Source organism: Manis javanica, chromosome 11 (genome assembly GCF_040802235.1).
Source record: "Manis javanica isolate MJ-LG chromosome 11, MJ_LKY, whole genome shotgun sequence".
NCBI lineage: Eukaryota > Metazoa > Chordata > Mammalia > Pholidota > Manidae > Manis > Manis javanica.
The window spans coordinates 24,548,049-24,570,265 of record NC_133166.1 but is presented as its reverse complement, the minus strand read 5'-3'; the positions used below and the strand labels follow the sequence as shown (position 1 = coordinate 24,570,265).

Below are 22,217 nucleotides of genomic sequence, written 5' to 3'. Positions count from 1 at the left end.
TGTTTTTGCTGTTGTTACCATTTACTTGTGTTTTTCCATTGGCCATTTGTGAGATGTTTATGGGAAAATATTGCAAAGGGTGATACACTGTAAAAAAAAAATTAAAGAGGGAAAAAGGACCACTATTTCCTGGATACAGAATGTGTGAGAATTAGGCAGAGTGAATGTGCCTTTGTGATAGAGGAGCATAAATATTAGCACATTAGGGTTTCAAAGTAGATGACTATTTGCTGACAGAACCTAAATATCTTAGTTTTCCCAGGGCCCTTTCTTTGGTATGTTTCCCACATAGATGACCTCATAAGCATAAAACCTCAGGAAAATTGGAAGTCTGCTGGTTTCTAGACTGCAACCCAATTCCAATGTGCAGAAGCAAGTGCCTTATTTCATCAAATCAAAGACACCATTGATTGTATGGGGCACTCCAATTTCAGAGAGGTTAAAATGGGAAGAATGTGTATCTTAGAATATGTATGTATTATTTATATATGGAAGTTGCTTCTGGTGATTTTTTCTAAAGACATTTTCAGAAATATGACAGCCCTATAAATCTTAAGTTCGCCAATGACAAGAGACTCAGAAACAAATGCCCTCATTTCTTGAACACTTCTGAAAAATAGTTTTTTTTCATTGTTCTGTTTTTTCTCTCTATTTCTCTTTTCCCCTCTCACACATACTCTGTATTTCTGAATCAACTTTTTTCCTGGACATTCTTTAATTTTCAGTTGGAGATGTTTTCTTACAATTGCCTTTTTGCCATCTCAAATTGTTAGATAAATTGTTGGTCCCAGAAACCATGCGGAGATTCTTAGTATGGGTGCCTGTTAGAGTGCTCATTGAAGGCACGCATATTTAATTAGGTGGCATTAATTTATTCAAAATAAGTTTGTTAAACATTTACTTTGTTTTAGTCACTTTAGTACATGCTTATGTAGTAAAAAATTATTAATGCCATGAGAAAATTCTCTATATACATTTCAGTTGAGTACAATCAACCAAGTGTATTTAGTTATGGTGTAAGCCCTGAGAGTTGTTTTTTCTTTTTTGTGATGCCAGTGCTTCACCTAAGCTTTGACTGCCAGGGCACCCACTCCAAAGCCAGCGACAGGGGCCGGAGGACAGGGTGTGACCCTGCCGGCCAGATGAAGGAGAGCCGGCCCCCACCCCCGCCACCCCGTCTCCCTCCTGGCTCCTTTGTTTTAGCAATCTGGGTTATTTCTGAAACTGATGATTCATTTTTTCTTTTCTTGAGCATTAAATTCCAGCTCTTATGTTTTAATTTCACTAATGAAGGGTGAGTCTGCGAAACCCTAGGCCTCCACCCTCAACCCCAATAAAAGCAGAACTATAGGCCCATGTGCTTTTTCTCTCTCTCACCTGGACCTCCCTGCTTGGCTCCACGTGTGCTAAGTAATTTCCAGGACTTATAAGTAATAAACCTTTTTTTCCTTCAAAGTGTCCTGATGGTTATTGCTGAGAGCACCTTGCAATCATAATAAGAATCACAAGGGCCAGTCCAGCCATAACATTGGTTACCAATAGGTTGAGACTGGCACAAAACAATAATTTAATGCATTACTATTTCTTAATAATTTGAAACGCCATACATGTCTCATATTGAACATGTGTAATATATCTGTGTATGTGTGTGTGTGTGTGTGTCTGTGTGCCTGCGTGTCTGCATGAGGTTTCCCAGTGTATGAGTGTTTTTAAAGTATGTAGGCCTGCAAGACACCTCCTCCTCAGGGTTTTTGTAAGATCATTGTCATTCTTAAAGTATATCAGACATTTTTAAAAATACACATTTAAATCCTTTACAAGAATAAACTAAAATTTTATCATTGTCACAAAAGTTAAAACAATAGTTGAATGAAACATATAGTCATGAATGATTTTAAAAGATTCTTAGAAACCAAGGAATAGAAGATAATTCCTTTAATGTTAGGAAGTGAAAATTAAGCCTCTTCCTCAAAATAAACCACCAAACCAACAGTGAACCTAAAAGTCAATGACAGAATGTTAAAACATTCCTTCATGAGTCAAGAAAAGACAAAGGCACCCTACATCACCACTTCTATTCAAGTTTAATTCAGGCCTTAGCCCAGTAAAATGAGAGAGAAAGGAACAAACCTGAAAGAAAGAGTATAATATACAAGAATTCCTGAAGAGAACCTTGGGTATAAAATAAATATATAAAGAAGGAAAAGGAATAAATATGGCATAGTTAAAAAACAAAATCATAATACATTTTTAAATCTAAGACAAACTACATTTTCAATTTAAAACACAATAGCCGCAATCCTCAGTCAACTTAACTGAAGATAGAGAATTATCATTCCTCATGTTTCTCTTCTTAGCAGCAGTCTTATTAGGGGTTTTCTTTTAAGTTAAAAAAATGATTAGTACCGTTATGTATTTCCTTTTTCCTAGGCACAACTAATCACTCCCAAGCAAATCCATCACGATACACAGATTTGCTTCCATCTACTAAAACCATGCAGCTGAGACCTGAAGCAGCACATCTAAGTGTGGTCCTTGGACCACCAGCATGAACATCACCTGAGCACTTGCTAAACAGGTAGTAAAGTACGATTAATTTAAATATATTGACTCAAAATACTTACTTTAATTAAATCATCAGGTGATTCCTCTTCACAGTAAAGTTTAAGAGGCACTTCCCTAAAGTACTTTATTGCCAAATGCATGAGAAATTGTGTGATTGTGTATTAACAGAGGATGAAAAGTTTACAAGGATTACAGACAAAAAGTGAAAACCCATAATGAACTTGTCCCTCTCTGATTTCTATATCTCTAATTAAATCATAAGATTATCATATTGGAGAATTTAGATACAATTTAAACTACAGAGACAGTCTGGCTACATGTGGCTGCCAGCCTATGGTTTGCTCATATTTGTTCCAAAGAGAATCTCTTGCCTACAAAGTATGGTATAAATCTTTATAGCTGAACACAATTGACACTACTGATTGAATAAACAGGATTGAATAAGAGATTAAAGAAGCAAGCAATAAAGGGGAAGAACATATATGCTACACATAAACAACAAAAGGCTTTTCTTACATTAAAAAAAATTTCTGCAAATCAATTAAGGAAAGATGGACAATCCAATAGGAAATGGACAAAAGACTTGAACATATGCTTCAAAAACAGGAAATACAAATGGCCAATAAATAGCTGAACAGAGGAGTATAATTTCAATTTAGAAGAAAATTAATATAGATTATTGATGGCCAAATCTCTTTCAGAACTTGGGATTCTAAAACACCAAGCTGATCAGTCCCAGGATACCCTGGCAAATGAGTCAAAAGCAAGAGTTGATGAACAGCTGTTGAATTTTGTTGAATTTGAATATGGTCTCCAAGATCTTATCAGACTCAATTTTCTCAGTCTGAGCCTAAATTATGAGTACTGCCTTAGATTGATGTCCTTTAAGTCAAGCCCCTTAGGAGATTTTCAATGAAGGATGATGTTACTCTCCAAACAGCTCTTGCTGTATTCATCCCCAAGGGCTCCCTGGGCTTTATAAGACACTGATTACAAAGCAGAAAAGGGAAATGTACTGGATTCTTCCTGTATCTGGTCTCTTTCTTACCAGATTGACTTTAGGGTGGAGTGTCATGTTGGTAAAAAAAAATAGAGAAATCACAAAGGAGGTAAGATACAATTCTACTTTTCCAGAATATTTGACATAATTTGCATTCCATTTTCTCTTTGTATTATGAACAGATGGGCTAGATATTAAAACAAAACAAATTAGAAGATGTCCATAGAGACTGAGAATCTTACAGAACTACCAAGGAAAGATAGAACATACATATTGGTAGGAGTATGTGTCCAGAGAAGTTTTGGAAATGTCCAGTCAGGATGGTAAGTGTAAGAAGGGAATACATCTCAAATATCACATGACTCTTCTTTATATCTTCTGGCAGGTAGATATAACCTTGGAAAAATTATTATACCTCTCTAAGACTTTTCTTATCTATAAAATGGATAATGTAAGCAAAAGAACATAAATGAGAAAATTGATATAAGCTGTTTAGTGGGATGCCATATTGCTATGTAAAAGTTAAAGAGATAATAAATATATAATAAAATAAGTTTAAATTAAATTATACATTTAAATTAAATCTTAATAGTGACTGCCTTTTCAAAAAACAGTGAGTCTTTAAGACAATGGTGAGACAAATGGCCACAGTCTATTGACATATAATTTTAGCCATATCCAGCAAAGTTAGAAACTAAGTTCTGGGGCTCATAAGATGACAGATATCTTTAACATGCAGCCTTGGCCTTTCTCTTAAGTTCCAACCACTTATCCTCAATAAGCTATAGGTCCCCAAGAGAAAGCAGGTCCCTGGGTGGGACTCTGGGGGTTCCCACATTCAGGAGCTGGGAGGAAGAGCAAAATCCAGCAAAGTAGCAGAGCAAGTATGATGCAGAAATACTGAGAGGTTATACTTTGTTAAAAGCCAAGGTTCTCCCATAGTCTCAATATTCTTGGAAAATTCTACCCTGACACACAATTAAAAGTGAGGGAGAGTGTGTGGATGATCGAATAGAGTCAGTAATTTTGACATCATTAAGAACATGGAAAATAAAACTAGGAAATTAATGACTTTGGAAAAGATAGACACTCTTTTGGGCAAACAGCCAAGGAACTGTGTTTGCATATGCTAAGAAGCACCAATGTGTTTTGTTGTTAGAAGGATACTGAATGAGGAATCTAAAGCAAAGCGAACAACGTTGTTTGACAGAATAGATGAAGTTAAGTCTGAAAAGGAGCTAGCTGACGGAGGAAATCATTCCTGTCTTCAACGTTGGGAAGTTACATTCAATTAAATAAACTATTATGAAGCTACAACTGTATTCCACTTTCCAGGCACTGGACGTGCAGTGTGAACAGTGTGACCATGATTATTTGCTCCTAACATTCTGGTAGTGGGAGAAGACAAACAGCAATCCAGGAATAAGAGAAACAATAAAGAAGCTATTTTAGGTAAACACAATTAGATTCTGTACCTACAGAAAAAAAAGAGATGGAAACTTTTAGAAATATTTATCAACTGAAGAAAGAAAAACAATCTGAGTATTCAACCATGAAGTGGAAAGCTTTAGTTAGTAGTTAATATACTACTGGGAATAAGCTAGGTTATATTAGCTGATGGGGACCTAGTCATTTAGAGTGGTTCTGTACAGGCAGGAGAGTAAGACTACATATTTTGTAAAGGCCCTTTTAAACTCTGAGACTATATAATTATGAACTTTCAGTTCTTCCATTACTTCAAATGTTTACCCTTTCAGATACAGACAGGTTTGAATATAGGTATGGAATAATTCATGAACTCCTCTTCCTCAATCAACAGTAAAATTTGCTTCTCCCTTCAAGATTTTCTTCTTACAAAATTGAAATAAGAGAATCATTTGGCCACAGGTGGTTGCATGGAGGATTGTTTGGGATTGTTAAATATGCAAAATCCACATTAACTGATACTTCAACAACACTGAAATAAATACCTGGATGGAGAAGCCAGTCAGATTCTTACATGCTTCTGTGTTTGACTTTTCCTACAGCCTGAACTGAGAATAGAAACACAGACTATTTACCATAATAGGTCTCTGATAGTTCTCTGAGTATCTGCGACCTACCAGAAAGGGACATCTCCTGCCATAACTTCACTTAGGAGATTTCCAACTGCCTTGTAGTAAGCACCTGGTTAAGTATCTTTCCATGTGCCATGTCTCCTCTTAATGATACAAACATTGAAGTTCTTAGATTCCTCCTTATTGGAATCCCTGGAATGGAGAAGAGTCACATCTGGATTTCCATTCCTCTCTCATCTGTTTACCTTCTTTCTCTCCTGGGTAACTTTACCATTCTCTTCTTTATCAAGACAGAACCGAGCCTCCATGAACCCATGTACTATTTCCTTTCCATGCTCTCCATCTCTGACCTAGGGTTGTCCCTCTCTTCTTTACCCACCACTTTGGAACTATTCCTGTTTGGTGTCCATGAAATTCATGCAGCTGCATGCTTTGCCCAGGAATTCTTTAGCCATCTGTTCAGTCACGGAAGCCTCTGTGCTATCTGTAATGGCATTTGACCGGTATGTGGCCATGCACAACCCTCTAAGATACAGCACAATCTTAACCAGCTCACGAGTTGTCAAAACAGGGGACTTACTGACTTCCAAAAATGTTATTTTGATCCTTTCACTGCCTTTTCTATTGCAACGGCTGAAATACTGTCATCAAAACACTCTGTCACACTCCTACTGTCTCCACCAGGATGTCATGAAGCTGGCCTGCTCTGACAACAGAACCAATGTTGTCTATGGACTCTGGGCTGCCCTTTCTACTATTCTGGATTTGTTGTTTATTACTTTTTCCTATGTAATGATCTTAAGGACAGTAGTGGGCATTGCAACTCCCAGAGAGCAGTTCAAGGCCCTCAACATCTGCATCTCCCACATCTGTGCTGTGCTTATCTTCTATGTGTCCATGCTGAGTGTGGGAATGCTCCACCGCTTTGCCAGGAATGTCTCCTGTGACCCACATCGTCATGGCTGACGTTTTCCTACTGGTACCACCTCTGATGAATCCCATTGTGTACTGTGTGAAGACCCATCAAATCCGAGAAAAGGTTGTGGGGAAACTTTGTCTGAAAAGAAGCTAATCAAAGGAATGAGAAAAGGAATACATTTATAAGTGATAACTAAATCAATGTTGCACGTGTACCTGGAAGTAAGCATGACATAGAGTGGCCTTGGGCTTTATTGTTGAGTTCATAGAGTGACTTTGACACTCAGTACTCGGAGCATCCCTGAGATCTTGAGAAAATTACTTCAGCTCTCTGAGTCTCAGACTGAACATGTAGAAATTTGAGCCTTAAATGAAGATCAGAATGTTCTGCTTTCCTCTTTGTAGAACATATGCCAGTAAAATAATAAGAGAAAAGCACTTATACCAATACATGCATTTAAAAAAAAAGTTTCCATACTTTCTTTTACTTTTCTAGCTAATAAAAACCTACTAAGAGAAAGGCTAAAACATTTCATCTGTTTTACTTGAAGTTCACGATGATGAAATTGTTGATCTAATTCCTGAAAGCCAGAGCTACCTACACACATTGAGTAATTTTAAAATTTGTATATCAACAGAATATTTGGATATAGATTCAAATTAGAAATGCTATTGTAGTGTAGTCATATGAGACAATGACATTATTATCAAGGGCATTAAAGAAAAGTGCAATGACCGTATTGTCCATTATTTATTTTAGACGAATTTGTAAAATAATAACAATAACAATAATGATAATAATAATAGACATAAATTTCTCTCCTTGTGCATGCTCGGCTCTGTCAACTGTTTTTTAAACTTTGTCCCCACATATATCTACTCCCACTTCTTAGAATATAACTAGGGATCATCTTTATTATGACTTAGAAGAAATTCAGTGAAGATCTTACTATTTCTCTCAAACTTCTATTCAGATAAGATCACACATTCATTGTGAAGCCTTCCCTGACCATCTCCAGCTTGGACAGATATTATAACTTCTCCTGAACATCAGTCTTTCCATCTTTATTAATCATCTTCTATATTGTCTATGTATTACCTTGTTCTATACATATATCTGTCTCCTAGGCATACGTGCCACAAATCCTAGGTATCATTTGTGTATACATAAATTATTTTGTATAATATCTTATACAATTACTATGTGCCAGAACATAAGCGCCAGGAGACCAGTGACTGTCATAGTCACTATTCTAGCTACCACAGCACATGGCCCATAGCAAACACTCAAATAATTTTGGAATAAATAAGTGAGTGAATACTTAGAAATAGAGCATATATAGAGCCCTCCCAATACACAGCTAAAGCCTTGCTCAATCTTTAATAATGTATGATCTCAATTTTATTAGTTTCTTCTTCTAATACTTCATTTCTTCCCCTAATATTCTACACTAGCATCTTGAGCTTCCCATAACACTTTTGAAATCCTGCATCCACTTTGACATCATAGAGAAATCAGTTTCTTGTAGGTCATTAATGTCTTTATTTAATATTTCTGTGTGCCTAACATACACTTCATTGCTAATATGTCTGCCTTAGATTGTAAACAAGGCAATGTCCTTTTCATAATGTCATAAATAAATACACTTAATAAAAACTTGAGAAGATGATGAGATAGTGATTATGATGGTGATTTTGACAAAGAGTAGGGAATAAAGTTAAGAAGTCAGAGATTTTGATACATTGGAGACTGTTCAGATTGAGAATAAGTCAACTTCAAGGAAGGCAAGTTTTCTTGGCAAAAGACCAGGTTCCAGGTGTAGCTGCATAACAAACCACTTCAAAACTTAGAGTTAAAACAACAAAAATTATTTTTTTGTTCATGGTTTTATTTGTGCAGAGTTCTGCAGGGACACCTTGTCTCTGCTCCAAATGACACCATGACACCTTCGCTAGGGCTGAGGGACACACTTGAAAGACAGATCATGCCCATAGCTGGTAGTTGATGCTTAGCATCAGTAGTGAGCTTAAATATGATCTTTCCCTGTGAGTGGGGCTTTAAAGAGCATGATAGCTTGATTCCAAGAAGGAGCATAAAAAGACAGCCTATTCCAGGAAGTAGGATGGAATCTTCTAGCCTGTTAAGGACTATGCCTGGAACAGTAGGTACACTTCCACTGCACCTGCTAGTTACACATTCATGGAGCCAGTTTAGATTCAAAGAAAGGAGAAATTAACTCCACCTCTTGATGGGAAAAGTGACAAATTGTTTGGAGATGCCTTTAATCCACCAAAGACATAAATTGTTGCTTCCATAACTTAATGATTAGTTTAATTAATGGCATATCATGGATCAGTGTAGACCTTCACCTGCATATCCATACATTCTGGCTTCTGAACACTGACAGAGTCAATCATGGGTTGTTCAAATTGTGCCACAAAAACCACTATCTCAGTTAATCATCAGATATCACTTGGTATACTGTTGTTATTTTACCTTCCTGTTCAAGTATTTGTTAAGTTCTTCAGTGTCCATACTTTACTCTCAGTCTTTATGCTTCCCTTTAAAGGCTATGTAACATGAATTACTCTTTTTTTTACTATCTAACCTAAAATCTTCTAAATATATTCTACCAATTTATCCCACTCCTCTTCCTAAGAAGAATGCAACTCCTCTCTATTAAATTTTAATCCAAATCCCTAGAAGGCAAACTCCATATTTTCCTGCCTTTTCAGAGACCTGTTGTACCTATATTTTTCCTATTCTTAAAATCTTCCAACTAACATCTACCTTTCATCAGCCTATAAAATGTTTTTTAAAAGATACACATTTTTAGAGCTGTGTGCTCTTGCTGCCTCTACTTGTCCAGTTTTCATTAAGTTCTTTATTATTTTTATGTATTTTAATTCATTCATTCATGCAAAGTGTGTATATCTATATCTATATCTATATATATATCACATACATTTAATACAAATGCATGCCATTTTTTTTTTGCTTTTGTTTCATGGCTTTTCTTTTCTTCCTTTGTCTATTCCACAGATGTAAGCAAATCACACCAGCTTTTCAGACAAACAGTATCAACAGGTAACAGTGTTTCTGAAAAGATGTAGTACTTGCATTTGAGTCAAGAAAATGCCATATGGGAATGTTGTGCTCATTGCAGTATATTAAACAACCAAAGGTTAAATGCCAGTAGTTCACCCAAACCCTCACTGATGGCTGGGAATGCTTTAAAGTTAATAGACACTCTTGAAAATGAGTAGGGCTGCAAAAATAAATGAAATTATATATATATAGTTATATATTCATATTTCATATATCTACATATTTCATAATCATATGCACACGCCTATTTCATAATTCATGTACATACTTCATGTGTATTATGAAATTTCATATATATATAATAAATATGAAATAATGTGTTCATTGGCAAACTTCAGAAGAGCACTATTTTTACCACATTTCTGTCCTGTAACAAACTATGCATTTATATCACCTCTACATTTTAAAAAATGTGTCTCTCATGCTGAGCTTCATAACTCAAATCAAAATAGCATTCCAAATAAGGCCAAATGTCATACAGAATAAAACTGGGACAGAATAAATAAATAAACTTTAACTTGAGTCATGGATTGGAATAACATAATTAAACAACTTAAATAAGTAATTGATTTTCAGAGTAACATCAGCATCATGGCAGCATATGATGTCTCTCTTTGGTCCCTGTACCCATATGTCCCAAAACAAAATTAAGCATCTATCCATGAACAAAAGTGTCTCTGCAGGAGTTGTGGGATCCAGCACCATATGCCAAGGGACCCAGAACAGGTCAGACCCCCCTATGCAACAGGTAATAAGCAGACACACCTTAGTATGACTGTGGTCTCTGCAAGACCTTGTGAACCAGTTCAAACCCCTCTGAGCCTTGGGCTGATAGCACTTGGAAAACACTCACTAGGGTAGTAGTCTCCTATGGATGAGAAAGCCTTTGTGGAAGTCTGGATTTTCAGAGGAGAAATACCAGCACTCCCTTGGAGCCAGAAGATACAAGTTTACTGCACAGGAATGTGCAAGAGGGAAAGCTTGACTTTGTATTGCCTCTGCCCAATGCAGCAAAGTTCAGAGCTAAGTGAGACCTTCTCAGTCCTTGAGAAGGAGAGTGATTGCCTAGCTTCCCCAGCTGTGCAAGATGCTGCCAAATAGACTCATTTCTCTGTAGCATCAAGAGTTCTGGATCAGAAGCTCCATCACTAAAGAGAGGGAAAATATCAGAAGAGTATTAAAAGGATGTAGTCCTTTCTGACTACATTATGATATGCATTAGGAAGGACTCCCATGAGGCAACATGAGCATATCACCTGTAGATATCCCCAACAGACAACAAAAGCAGAAATCAATAAGTAGGACTACATTAAGCTAAAAACTTCTGCTAAGCAAAAGAAACAATCAAGAAAAGGCATCCTACATAATAGGAGAAAATATTTACAAACCATATATCTGATCAGTGATTAATATCCAAAATATGTAAAGAACTCATATAAATCAATAAGACAGAACAAACAACATGACTTAAAAATGGCCAGAGAAACTGAATAAGCGATTTTGCAAGAAAACATACATTTCATAACAGGTATATTAAAAGTTGTTCAACATCACTAATCAAAACCATAATGAGATATCACGTCACACCTGTTAGAATGACTGGCATCAAAAAGATAAGAGATAACAAGTGCTGTGGAAAATATGGATAAAAAGTAACCCTTTTGCCTGTGTGAATGTTAATTGGTACAGCTCCTATGGAAAGCAGTATAGAAGTTCTTCAAAAAATTAGCAATGGAACTACCATATGACCCAGCATCCACTTCTGGGTATACAGACAAAGGAAATAAAGGAAGGGTATCACAGAAACATATGTACTACCATGTTTGTTGCAGCATTATTCATAAAAGCCAAGATAATGAAAAAACTTAAATATCTGTCAATGAATGAATGGATACAGATGTGGTATACACATGTACAATGCAGTATTATCCAGCCCGGAGAAAGGAGAAATTCTGCCACTTGTGGCAACTTAGATGGATGTTGAGGGCATTACACTAAGTGAAATAAGTCAAACAGAGAAAGAGTAATTCTATGTGATCTCACTTATATAAAGAATCTTAAAAAATACTAAACTCATTGAAACAGAGTGGAATGGTGGTTCTCAGGGGCTGGGGAATGAGGGAAATTGGGAGATTGGTCAAAGGGTACAAACTTCCAGTCAGAAGAGGAATAATTTCTGGGGATATAATACACAGTACTGTGATTATAGTTAACAATAATGTATTATAACTTGAATGTTCTTTAAAGAGTATATCTTAAATGTTCTCACCACAAAAAAGTAATGGTAATTATTTGACATGATGTATTAGCTAACTCTAAAGTGATAACCATTTTGTAACATATATGTATCAAATGAACACACTGTAAACTTTAACTTACATAATGTTATTTGCAATTATATCTCAGTAAAGCTGGAAAAAAATTTAAAAATAATAAAGTTGAAAAAATTGGTTCTCTGTCTTAAGCATCTGAATATTGGTTTTGAAAATGAACATAATATAGCTTCTGGTAATGGATCCAATATCATAACAGCTATCCCTTCTCTTTTCACAATAACTACAAAATTTGCAATAAAAGGGGAATGCAATTAATTTGAATGAAATCATTTAATCTATATGAAAAATCATGAATATATAGTGTGAAATCTACTATCACTAGCTATGTATGGTAATTACCACCTTCAGATAACAGTGTTCTTAAAAGAATCTACACACTTTTGAAGTGGATGATAATTTTTTTCTCTTGTCATGTGATCAATTATATCAATTTGGCCACCATACTGATGGAGCTTCTTAACATACATTTTGATCAAGTTATGAACTAATTATAATATTTCCTGAGAAAGAGAAATAGAGAATAGAAAATTTAAATTTAATTTAAAGTGTGAACTTTCATTTTTAAGGGTCTTTGCTGCCAATGGGCTTATTAAAAATTAAGGTTATCAAATCATACAATTATCATATATGATAAACACTAAACATTCATCAGTCTTTATTCCTTGAATGGCTTGGTTTTTTTTTTTGTTCACTTAATCAAATTATCTCCTATTACCCCAGGCTACTGGCAGCCTAGTGATTTCATTTATTTCACAGACCTTGGCTCAAGAAGCAACACAAATGGTTGAAAAACAAAAATGGGGTAGCATTGGATGAGTTATCGTTATCTGGATGGGGTAATACTGCCAAATATATCTCCCACCACCAAATGAATCTGCAAGGAGTTAGCTGTATATACATACTTGTACACCAGTAAATTTTAACACATTTATTTATTAATAACTTACTATTATTAATTAATAATAAATGTTTAATAAGATGTTCACTTTATCAGTGATTACCCTTCCTGTTCTCTCTGAAGCTTTATTAATATTACATTGGAAATAGCCAAAAAAGGAGAGATGGGGCACCTCTGTCCATCTTTCAGATTTAGAATTGTATTAAAGTAGGAACTGTAGTCACTGCACACGTATCTCACAGGCCATTGGCTGAAACTGCAGCAGAAACTTGAAGTACAAAGTGAAGATCTAGCAATCACACCAGCTCACTTTAACATAGTTTCATATAACACTTTGTGATAAAATGAGGAATATGGGACAGATTCCAAATGGGACGGGAAAACAAGATAATAAGTGTAAATTCAGTCTTTTCTTGACAAACTAGAATCACGGTCATTTTATTAATTATATTAATAATGATGTTTACTGAGAATCCACACAGTATCAGTTATTCTGTTCAGGTGATTCCTCCAATTGTTTAAATAAATTCTAGAAAATTCTTCATATAGATGTTGGTTGATAAACTATTTGAAGGTACCAGATTTTAAACTGGCATTTGGAGTACAAGTTTCTGAATTATTACCCAAACTACATGTGTACTGGGGAGAAAAAACAAGGAATGGCCAATAGCAGATAAGAGAACTGTGTTAAGAGTGAAGGCCAAGGAGGATCTTCCTTTTCCTTTAACTCCAACCAAATTACACTAGCAGTTGATTCTAAAATGTGGGAATTCTTAGTACCAAGGTCTGTGTAAAAAAAGAGAGAGGCAATTCCCTTTATAAGATACAAGGAAATAATCTCTCAGAGATGAAGTTAAGTATTCCAGGTTGCATGGTCACATGGTTAGAAAGCATCAGAGGTAAAATTGAAATCAGCTTTACCTTTTATGTAAATCAGAATCAGACATGCTGTCTATTGCAATAGTACTTTCCAGGCTTAGCTAGGTCTTTCTCATTTGGTTTCAGAAAATGAAATCTGTAACTAGGAACATCCTAACATCTTGAAGATGTTCCTTGCCCACATACAGGATTGGGGTTTCTCAGCTCCTCATGATTTCCATCCTCAGCTAACAGTCTTGAGAACTCTTCAGGGAATTCTTAACTTTAGAGAGGCCCCTAGAGACAAGGTACTGGGCTCTTCAAAAAGGCCCTGTATTCTAAGCAGGGAATATTCTGGTAGCTGAGCTACCACCAGTCATTCTCAGTTTTGACTGGAAGTGTGTGTGCCAAGCCCTTTTCTCTCCAGCTGTTGATGCTCAGGTATGTATTGCAAAAAGAATAACAGAGAACAGCTAGGAACACAGAGATAACTGGGACACATATAACCAGGGCCATACACTGAGCTCTCAGTCTTAGCTACTTGTTAAATCTCCACATCAAATGAAGCAAGGAAGTTGTGAGTGGCAGATGGACTGGGGGTAGGAAACTTGTGGTTCTGGTGCCAGCTTGGTCACCATGTGTGAGCTTGTGAGAGTCACCTTAATCATTTGGTTTCATACTTGCTGACTCTCATGTATTTTCTCATCATTCAGAGCATTAGTTCCATTATCTTTATAATTGAAATTGTAATCTCTACCTTCCTTACCTTAAATTGTTTTAGGATAATTAAATATTAAAATGGGTCTGATAGTGTTTTTTAACAATCAAGCTTTATATTTATATATGGTCCTGATTTTCCTTGGGTATAATTTTGCAGACTGCCACCAGTACAAATGCTGGTAATTTTAAGTAACTTTGTGTGCAATTGTATAAGGAATAAGTTGAGGGAGTCAAAATGTCACTGAGTCAGTGCTCAGCCTAGCTCTCCTCTGTTCCTGCCATAGACCTAAGATAACATCCCTCTGTCCCAATAAATTAGAGCTGAAGGAAGAATCAATAGTGTATGACACAGTCTAGTGGGAGAATCAGCTGAGAATTACCTGACCCATAATCTGGAGAAGTGTGCCTTGAGAGGAATAAGTAGAGTTGCTGCACTAAAAATATTCTATTTAATCCCTACTACACCTCATCTCTTTTCTTATCTATTCATCTGTGCATTTATTCAGCACATTTTATTAGTTCCAGATCTATGCCAAGGATACAAGGCTTTAGTGATAGAGAAATTCCATCTTTCCAGTGCTAGCTATGACTTATTTTGATCTTTTTATTTTTTACCTGGCACACATGCCTCTTACCCATACCCAAAATACAGTATGCGAGGAATCTAGTTAGAAGGGGAGGTAATACTGGAATAGAATACAGTGGTTGCAGGCAGAATGATCCTTCCTTGTCTGGAGATGTAGGAGTTAAATAGATGACTTTTACATGTTTCTTATATTATGAAAACTCTGAAATGCCTTAGCATGAGAGCGATAGAAACCAGCTTCAGGATGAGTCTGCTGGCTGAAAAGCCACACAGATATTTAAACTCTTGCTTGCATCTCCCATCAATTGATGAAAAAAATTTCCTCCTTTATTTCTTTAAAAAATCATATTGTCATTTTCTCTCTCAATATCAGAGTGAGATTACATTGTTCCTTGTCCTGTCTACAACATGCTCTCCAAAGTCTGATATTCCTTTTCCTTCACATCTCCTTTCTAAGTCTCCACTTCTCTCCTTCATGTTCCCCTCCTACTTGTTCCTTTTAATGTACTTTCCCTGTTTCTCCTTTGGAATCATAAAACAAGAGGGATTTTATTATTACAGCTGACCCTTGAACAACATGGGAGTTAGGGGCATTGATGCCATGTGCAGTCAAAAAATCCACATAGGACTCTAACTCCTCAAAAACTTAACTACTAATAGCCTACTATTGATTGGAAGACTTACTGATAATGTAAGTGGTCAATTAACACTTTGTATGTTATAGGAATTAAATACCAAATAAAGTTAGCTAGAGTAAAGAAAGGTCTCCTCAATTCATCACAAATCTCAAAAAAGTTTTCCAATATATTCAGAAAAAAATTGGCCTTTAAGTGGACCCATGAAATTTCAATCTGCTTTTTTCAAGGGCCAATGTATATTAATCATTGCATTACTATCTTATTATTACTTGTTTTGACTTGAAGCATAAATGGCAAAAGCTGGTTATGGACTTTTCTTCTTTATCCTCAACTCTTCAATGTATCTCTACCTCATTGAGAAAAAAAGAAGTCTTTTGAAAGAGTACTCTTAATTTCCCATCTCTCTTCTTTAAAACATCCTGATGCCTTCATGCATTCTGTAGAGGAAAAATTATAAATATTATACACTCTTTGCTTATTCCTCCCTGCCTAATGATAATTTAAGCCCTTATAATCTTTCCCCAATCTACTGAAAAATCAACAGTGACCTCACCATCATAAGTGTGATGGCTTTTTAAAAACCCTCATCCTCCATCTTTTTTGTAGTCAGCAGTGGTCACTTGACTTAGTGACATTATACATTACCATTTTCATCCTGTTTCTCTGATTCTCCACTCTCTGTCTCTTTTCTAGTTCTAATTTTATGTTCTAACCTCAGTTAAAATAGTTCCCAAAGTTATAAACTCAGCCCTTGTCTTGTCTTTTCACACTGCATCTGCTAGCAATTTTCTCCACATTCATGGAAAATACCTTATAACGCAAGGCCTCACTCAAATCAGGGATCACTAATATAATATCCCCTAGACCCTCTCCCCAGGAATTCCCTTTTAAGCTAACATTCAGCATGCCCCAAACTAAACTCAGTTTTCAAAACACATTTTCTCTGTGGTTTTGAGAGAGAGACCCATCTTGAACCCATCTAATATTATGCAGGTAAAGGAAATGGCTATCCACAGGTGTGACAAAGAATGAAAATTACAGTTTTGTTTTCTAATTTTTTCAATTGTGTGGCTTTTGTAAAAGGTAGAGTGCTATGCATTAGCAGTAGCAGTAGGAAGTATGATGTGTAACAGTAATACAGGCTCTGGAGTACACTGCCTGAGTTTGATTTCCACCCTCACCCCTACTTGCTCTGTAACCTTACCCAGGCCACTACACCTCTGTACAGCACAGTTTTCTCACCTGTAATATGCCCCTTAAAATACAACCTATTGCATATGATTGTCCTGAAAGCTGAATGGCATAATATACATTAGGCACTTAGGATAGTGACAGAAGCATAACATATTAAATAATTATTAGCTATTTGGAGCTTTTTATGCATGTGATAAACAACATACTAGTCACACTATACTGATACATGTGGAACCCATTATAGTGTGGCTTGCAATAAAGGTCATGGAATAGAAGTTCTGAAGGCAGGAAGTAAAGGAGATCCCAGTTCAGGTTTTATAGGGAGAGATCTATATCTGTGTGAGATATTGACCCAAGCCCCAGAGGCATAGCTCACTCTGAGAGCCTTAAGATTTAGTTTCCTCATTATAAATTAAAGATTAGAGGCTTTTCCTGACTATTGCAGGTTTTTCTTTGTAATGCCTGTTTCAAATCTGATGCATACCTCCTCTGCATCCCCATCTCTACATCTCACCCTAATTAAACCGCCCTGATGTTGGAAATGAACATATCTCCTGCTGCCTCTCAGAATTAAGCATCAAAGCACCCTTCCCTAGAATTATTTGTTTTCTGAAGACCCTACTTCTTCTCATATATATCTCAGTTCCTGACTTCATATGTGCACACCATTTGCCTCTTCAGCCACCAAAAGTTTCGTGTATTTTCAGGGAAACATCACACTGGTCACAATTTACAAGTTCAAGGAATTGAACAAACATTTACTCAATGCTTGCTCTGCTTTATTCTTCAGGCTAGGCATTGTGGAATGAAACACAATCCCCAAGCAAACTACAAATACATTTGAAGGCACAATATATATACCTGATCCTAATAAACAATTGTGCAAAATGGTATATAGTACCAATTCCCCACAAATGTGGTACAGATTCTGAATGATTTAGTGATTGAACTGGAGTTTTCTCCAGGGAGGAACATGTGAAGGAGGTGCCATCTGAGATGACCTCAAACCACTGAGCATCCAACACTGGTGGACATACCACCGTAAGGCTAAATCACATGTTATCTATGGACTACAGAAATCCTCCATAAATGTCCCCTTCCTGGACCCTCCAGAAAGGGCTAATAGATCAGGTCTCCTATTTCCTTTTCATTTCATCTTCAGACCCTTCCTGACTCACTGGTCACCCAGGACACTTGGGTGAGTGGGAATTCAGTCCCGTCATTCTCCAGGAATCCCATTCTATATCACAGGTTGGCGAATCCAAGAGTGTAAAGCCATGACACTACCTTCTAATAGCAGCCTCCAAAAAGACACTTTCTTCCTGACAGGCTTCCAAGGTCTGGAAGATCACCATGGCTGGATCTCTATTCCCTTTTGCTCCATCTACTTGATAGGTGTTGTAGGAAACCTTACCATCCTCCATGTGATCCGCACTGATGTCACCCTCCATGAACCCATGTACTATTTCTTGGCCATTCTGGCCCTCACAGACTTGGGCCTTTGCCTTTCTACACTGCCTACTGTGCTGGGCATCTTCTGGTTTAACGCCAGAGAGATTGGCATCCCTGCCTGCTTCACTCAGCTCTTTTTCATCCATACCTTGTCTCTGGTGGAGTCTTCAGTTCTATTGTCCATGTCCATTGACCGTTATGTGGCCATCTGCAACCCACTGCATTACTCCACAGTCTTGACACCTGCACGTATTGTCAAGATGGGGTTGAGCTCAGTACTGAGGAGCACTCTGCTCATCCTCCCCCTGCCATTCCTCCTTAAGCGCTTCCAGTACTGCGGCTCCCACGTGCTGGCCCATGCCTATTGTCTGCACCTAGAGATCATGAAGCTCGCCTGCTCTAGCATCATTGTCAATCACATATATGGGCTCTTTGTTGTGGCCTGCACTGTGGGTGTGGACTCCCTGCTTATCTTCCTCTCCTATGCCCTTATCCTGCACACTGTACTAAGCATTGCCTCCCACCACGAGCGACTCCGGGCCCTCAACACCTGCGTCTCCCACATCTGTGCTGTGCTACTCTTCTACATTCCCATGATTGGCTTGTCTCTTGTGCACCGCTTTGGTGAACATCTGCCCCATATTGTACACCTCCTCATGTCTTACGTATATCTGCTAGTACCACCTCTCATGAACCCCATCGTCTACAGCATCAGGACCAAGCAAATTCGCCAACGCATCGCTAAGAAGTTTGAGTTTGTTAAATCCCTTACCTGTTTTCAGCAGGATTAGATTCGGGTGAAGAGAGGAAGTTTGGGGCATAAGACATTGATATTTTTGGTTCAGCTATGTTGTGACAAAATAACACTTCCAATTATCAGCAAAAGGGAAACTAACTGTGCAACATACTGCCTGGGTGACCTTGGGAAAATTACCTCTCTCTGTTCTTTAGTTGCAGACTGAGTATGAAAATAATTATAATACCTTCCTCATAGGGATGTTGTGAAATTAAATAACTCATGTAAATCTCTAACACAGTGTCTGACTACTATCAATTCTCAATAAATACTATTGTTATTTGAAAAAATCTGAAAGAGTAGACGGGCTCCATTTTTCATTCCTCTTGGCAGTGGAACGTAATTGATGATTTATGTTTTTATTTATATTTTAATTTGTTGATTTTTTGTTACTTTGTTATAATTATCAATTTTATTCACTTGCAACAGATTTGCACATACCTCTAACACACTCCAATTAATGACTTTTCATGAGGTTGCTTCCTCAGCATATACCTACAGAGTTAAGAAAAGAAACTGCCCTAGAAGTTTGAGGGAGGTTTCCAGTTGGAACAATAGCAAAGCAATAATCACAGTTAAGCCTCAAAAGAGGTCATTTTAGGGTATGAGGTTTAGGGTAACCACTCACCATCTGAGTAACTAGTCAAAGGACTTGATTTCTTATACATATTCCTGGGGTGACATGAAAGGCAAGAGAAAAACATATGTATTTTGTTTTTTGCAAGATGCTTCTCTCATACCTGTGTCCAGCTACCTGAAACCACACACACACACACACACACACACAGAATTGTGTAAAATGTTTAATATATATGGGTTGAATAAATCTACACATGAAAGAGTCAGTGAATAAATTAATGGATACAATCTGTCATTCTTGTCTCTTTCCTACAACATCAAGCACAATGTAGGACAAGCAACTGCCAGAAAGTTGAAGAAAATTAAAAGGTCATGCTATGGACTGAATGTCGGTAGGCCCCCCAAAATGCACAGGTTGAAGCCTAATCTCTAATGTGATGGCATTTTGAGGTGGACTATTTAGGAGGCAACTGTATCATGAGGGTGGAGCCTCATGAATAAGATTAGTGCCTCATTAAAAAGAGAAATGAGAGGTGATCTCTATCTCCACTATGTGAGGACACAGAGAGAAGACAGCTCTGCAAATCGGAAAGAGAACCCTTACCAAGAACCTAATTAGCCAGCACCTTGATTTTGGGCTTCCCAGACTACTGAACTGTGAGAAAAAAGTACTTGTTCTTTAAGCCACCCAATCTATGGTGTTCTGTTAGAGCAGCCTGAATGGACCAAGACAGGCCAAATTCTGGGACTATAAAGGAAATAAGAATCTCACAGTAACAAACACCCACAAATAATGAGGGAAACAAAGAGAGTAATTAGGGTGATCAGAATTGATCAGGAAATGTGTTCTTAAATAGGAGTTAATAATGTTCATGACAGTAATGACAATATTATATACATACAACTTTTTTTTTCCAGACCATTTCCCCATTCCCATTCAATTTCCTATTTGTTCATTACAATGCTCCAGTGGAGCAGTCCAGACAGTACTTCCCTCCACTGAGTTAATGGTTCTGAGATTTCTCTCCAGAGCCAAAAGCATGGGGTCTCCCATAAGTAGAAGCACATAACCCATGCCTTTCATCCTAATGGGCATTCCAGTTTGTCATTTCCACCCTCTTTCCTGATAACTCAGTGACACTATACACTGTAGGTATGACTGTCACCTCTGTGAATGCACGGATCACTTATTGGCCCTCCTGGCTTCTCCTGGGTTGGGTTTGGCCTTTTCTGCCTTCACTAGTGCCCTGGCTGTCTATGGTTCAGTCCGCTGTGATGCTGTCACAGACATCTACTCCGTTCAGCTCTCCTTCAGGAGGAACTGCCGTTTTGGGCCAGCAGCCTAACTCTCATCCTCTCCCTACCCTTCCTCCTAAGATGATTCCTTTATTGTGGGTTAAGATCCTGATCCATCGCTCTGTCTGCACCAAGACAACATGAACCTGACTTGTTCTGGTACAAATATCAACTACATTTATGGTCTAATGGTCCTGACTACAGGCTTAAGCATACATAATATCCTCATCCTCATCTGCTACACCCCTGTCTTGCATACAGTGACCAGCATGACAGTACCTGGGAGCTGACTATGGGCACTGGGCACTTGTGTTTCTCACCTCTGTACTGTTCCTATCTTCTTATCTCCTGTATCTTTCTAGTGGGACTATCAGCTCTGCACTAATTTGGAAGCATACTGTCTCCTGTAATGGACCTGGTTCTGGGGAATGTGGCTGCCTGGGGCCTCCTCTGCTCCATACTATAGCTTATAGTGTCAGATCAGTCTGGATCTTTAAAAAGTACAACACACCAATGCTATTTGCAAACAATATTGATAAACTCCCGAGTGAAAAGGAAGAACTCCTAAGGTAGATTCAATATTATTCTATGAAGAAGGAACACAGCTCCTGACAAAGCAGGTATTTCTCATTGCCTTCATTTTCATCAGTGTTTATAATCTAATTGGTTTTGTTGCTATAATAGAAAAGTTACTGTGATTGAACACATAATTAACTTAAAAATATCAAAAAAGAGTGGTTCTATCACTAGTCTTCACAAAAATACATTTTTATTTAAACTTTTATCAGATAATTATAGATTAAGATGCCTTTATAAGATATAATACAGTGAGATCCTTTGTATGCTTTTACCAGTTTCCCCCATTTAACATTTTGCAAAACTATGGGATAGTATCACAACCAGGGTATTGATGTTGATACACCCACCAGTCTTATTTAGATTTCCCCACTTGTTCTCATCTGTGTGTGTGTGCGCCCGTGTATTAAATTCCATACAATGTTATCACCTTGTCTTCTCCAAGATAACAGTTCCCACACGACAACAATCCCCTTTGTTTTCTTTTTATGACCACACCCACCTCCCTCTTATTGCTGTTCTTTTTTCCTAAGCCTGGGCTACCACTAATGTGCCTTCCATGTCAAAAAGTTTGCCATTTAAAAGATGTTATGTACATAGAATTATACGATATATAACCTAGGATTCAAGCTAGATTGT

General features: G+C 37.2%; 1 protein-coding gene and 1 pseudogene across 1 annotated transcript; both read left to right on the top strand.

Moving 5' to 3' along the window:
* The first annotated feature begins 5,756 nt into the window (after positions 1 to 5,756).
* LOC108408897 (olfactory receptor 51A4-like) lies at positions 5,757 to 6,694 on the top strand (annotated as a pseudogene).
* An 11,462-nt stretch (positions 6,695 to 18,156) lies between these two features.
* On the top strand, positions 18,157 to 19,122 carry OR51G1 (olfactory receptor family 51 subfamily G member 1). The gene has a single exon (XM_017679171.3). It carries the CDS (start codon positions 18,157 to 18,159, stop codon positions 19,120 to 19,122), a length of 966 nt encoding a protein of 321 aa, XP_017534660.3.
* Positions 19,123 to 22,217: the final 3,095 nt, after the last annotated feature.

What these genes read in the sequence shown, in the direction of transcription:
- OR51G1 (XM_017679171.3), top strand. Translation starts at nt 18,157, where the DNA reads ATGACACTACCTTCTAATAGCAGCCTCCAAAAAGACACTTTCTTCCTG.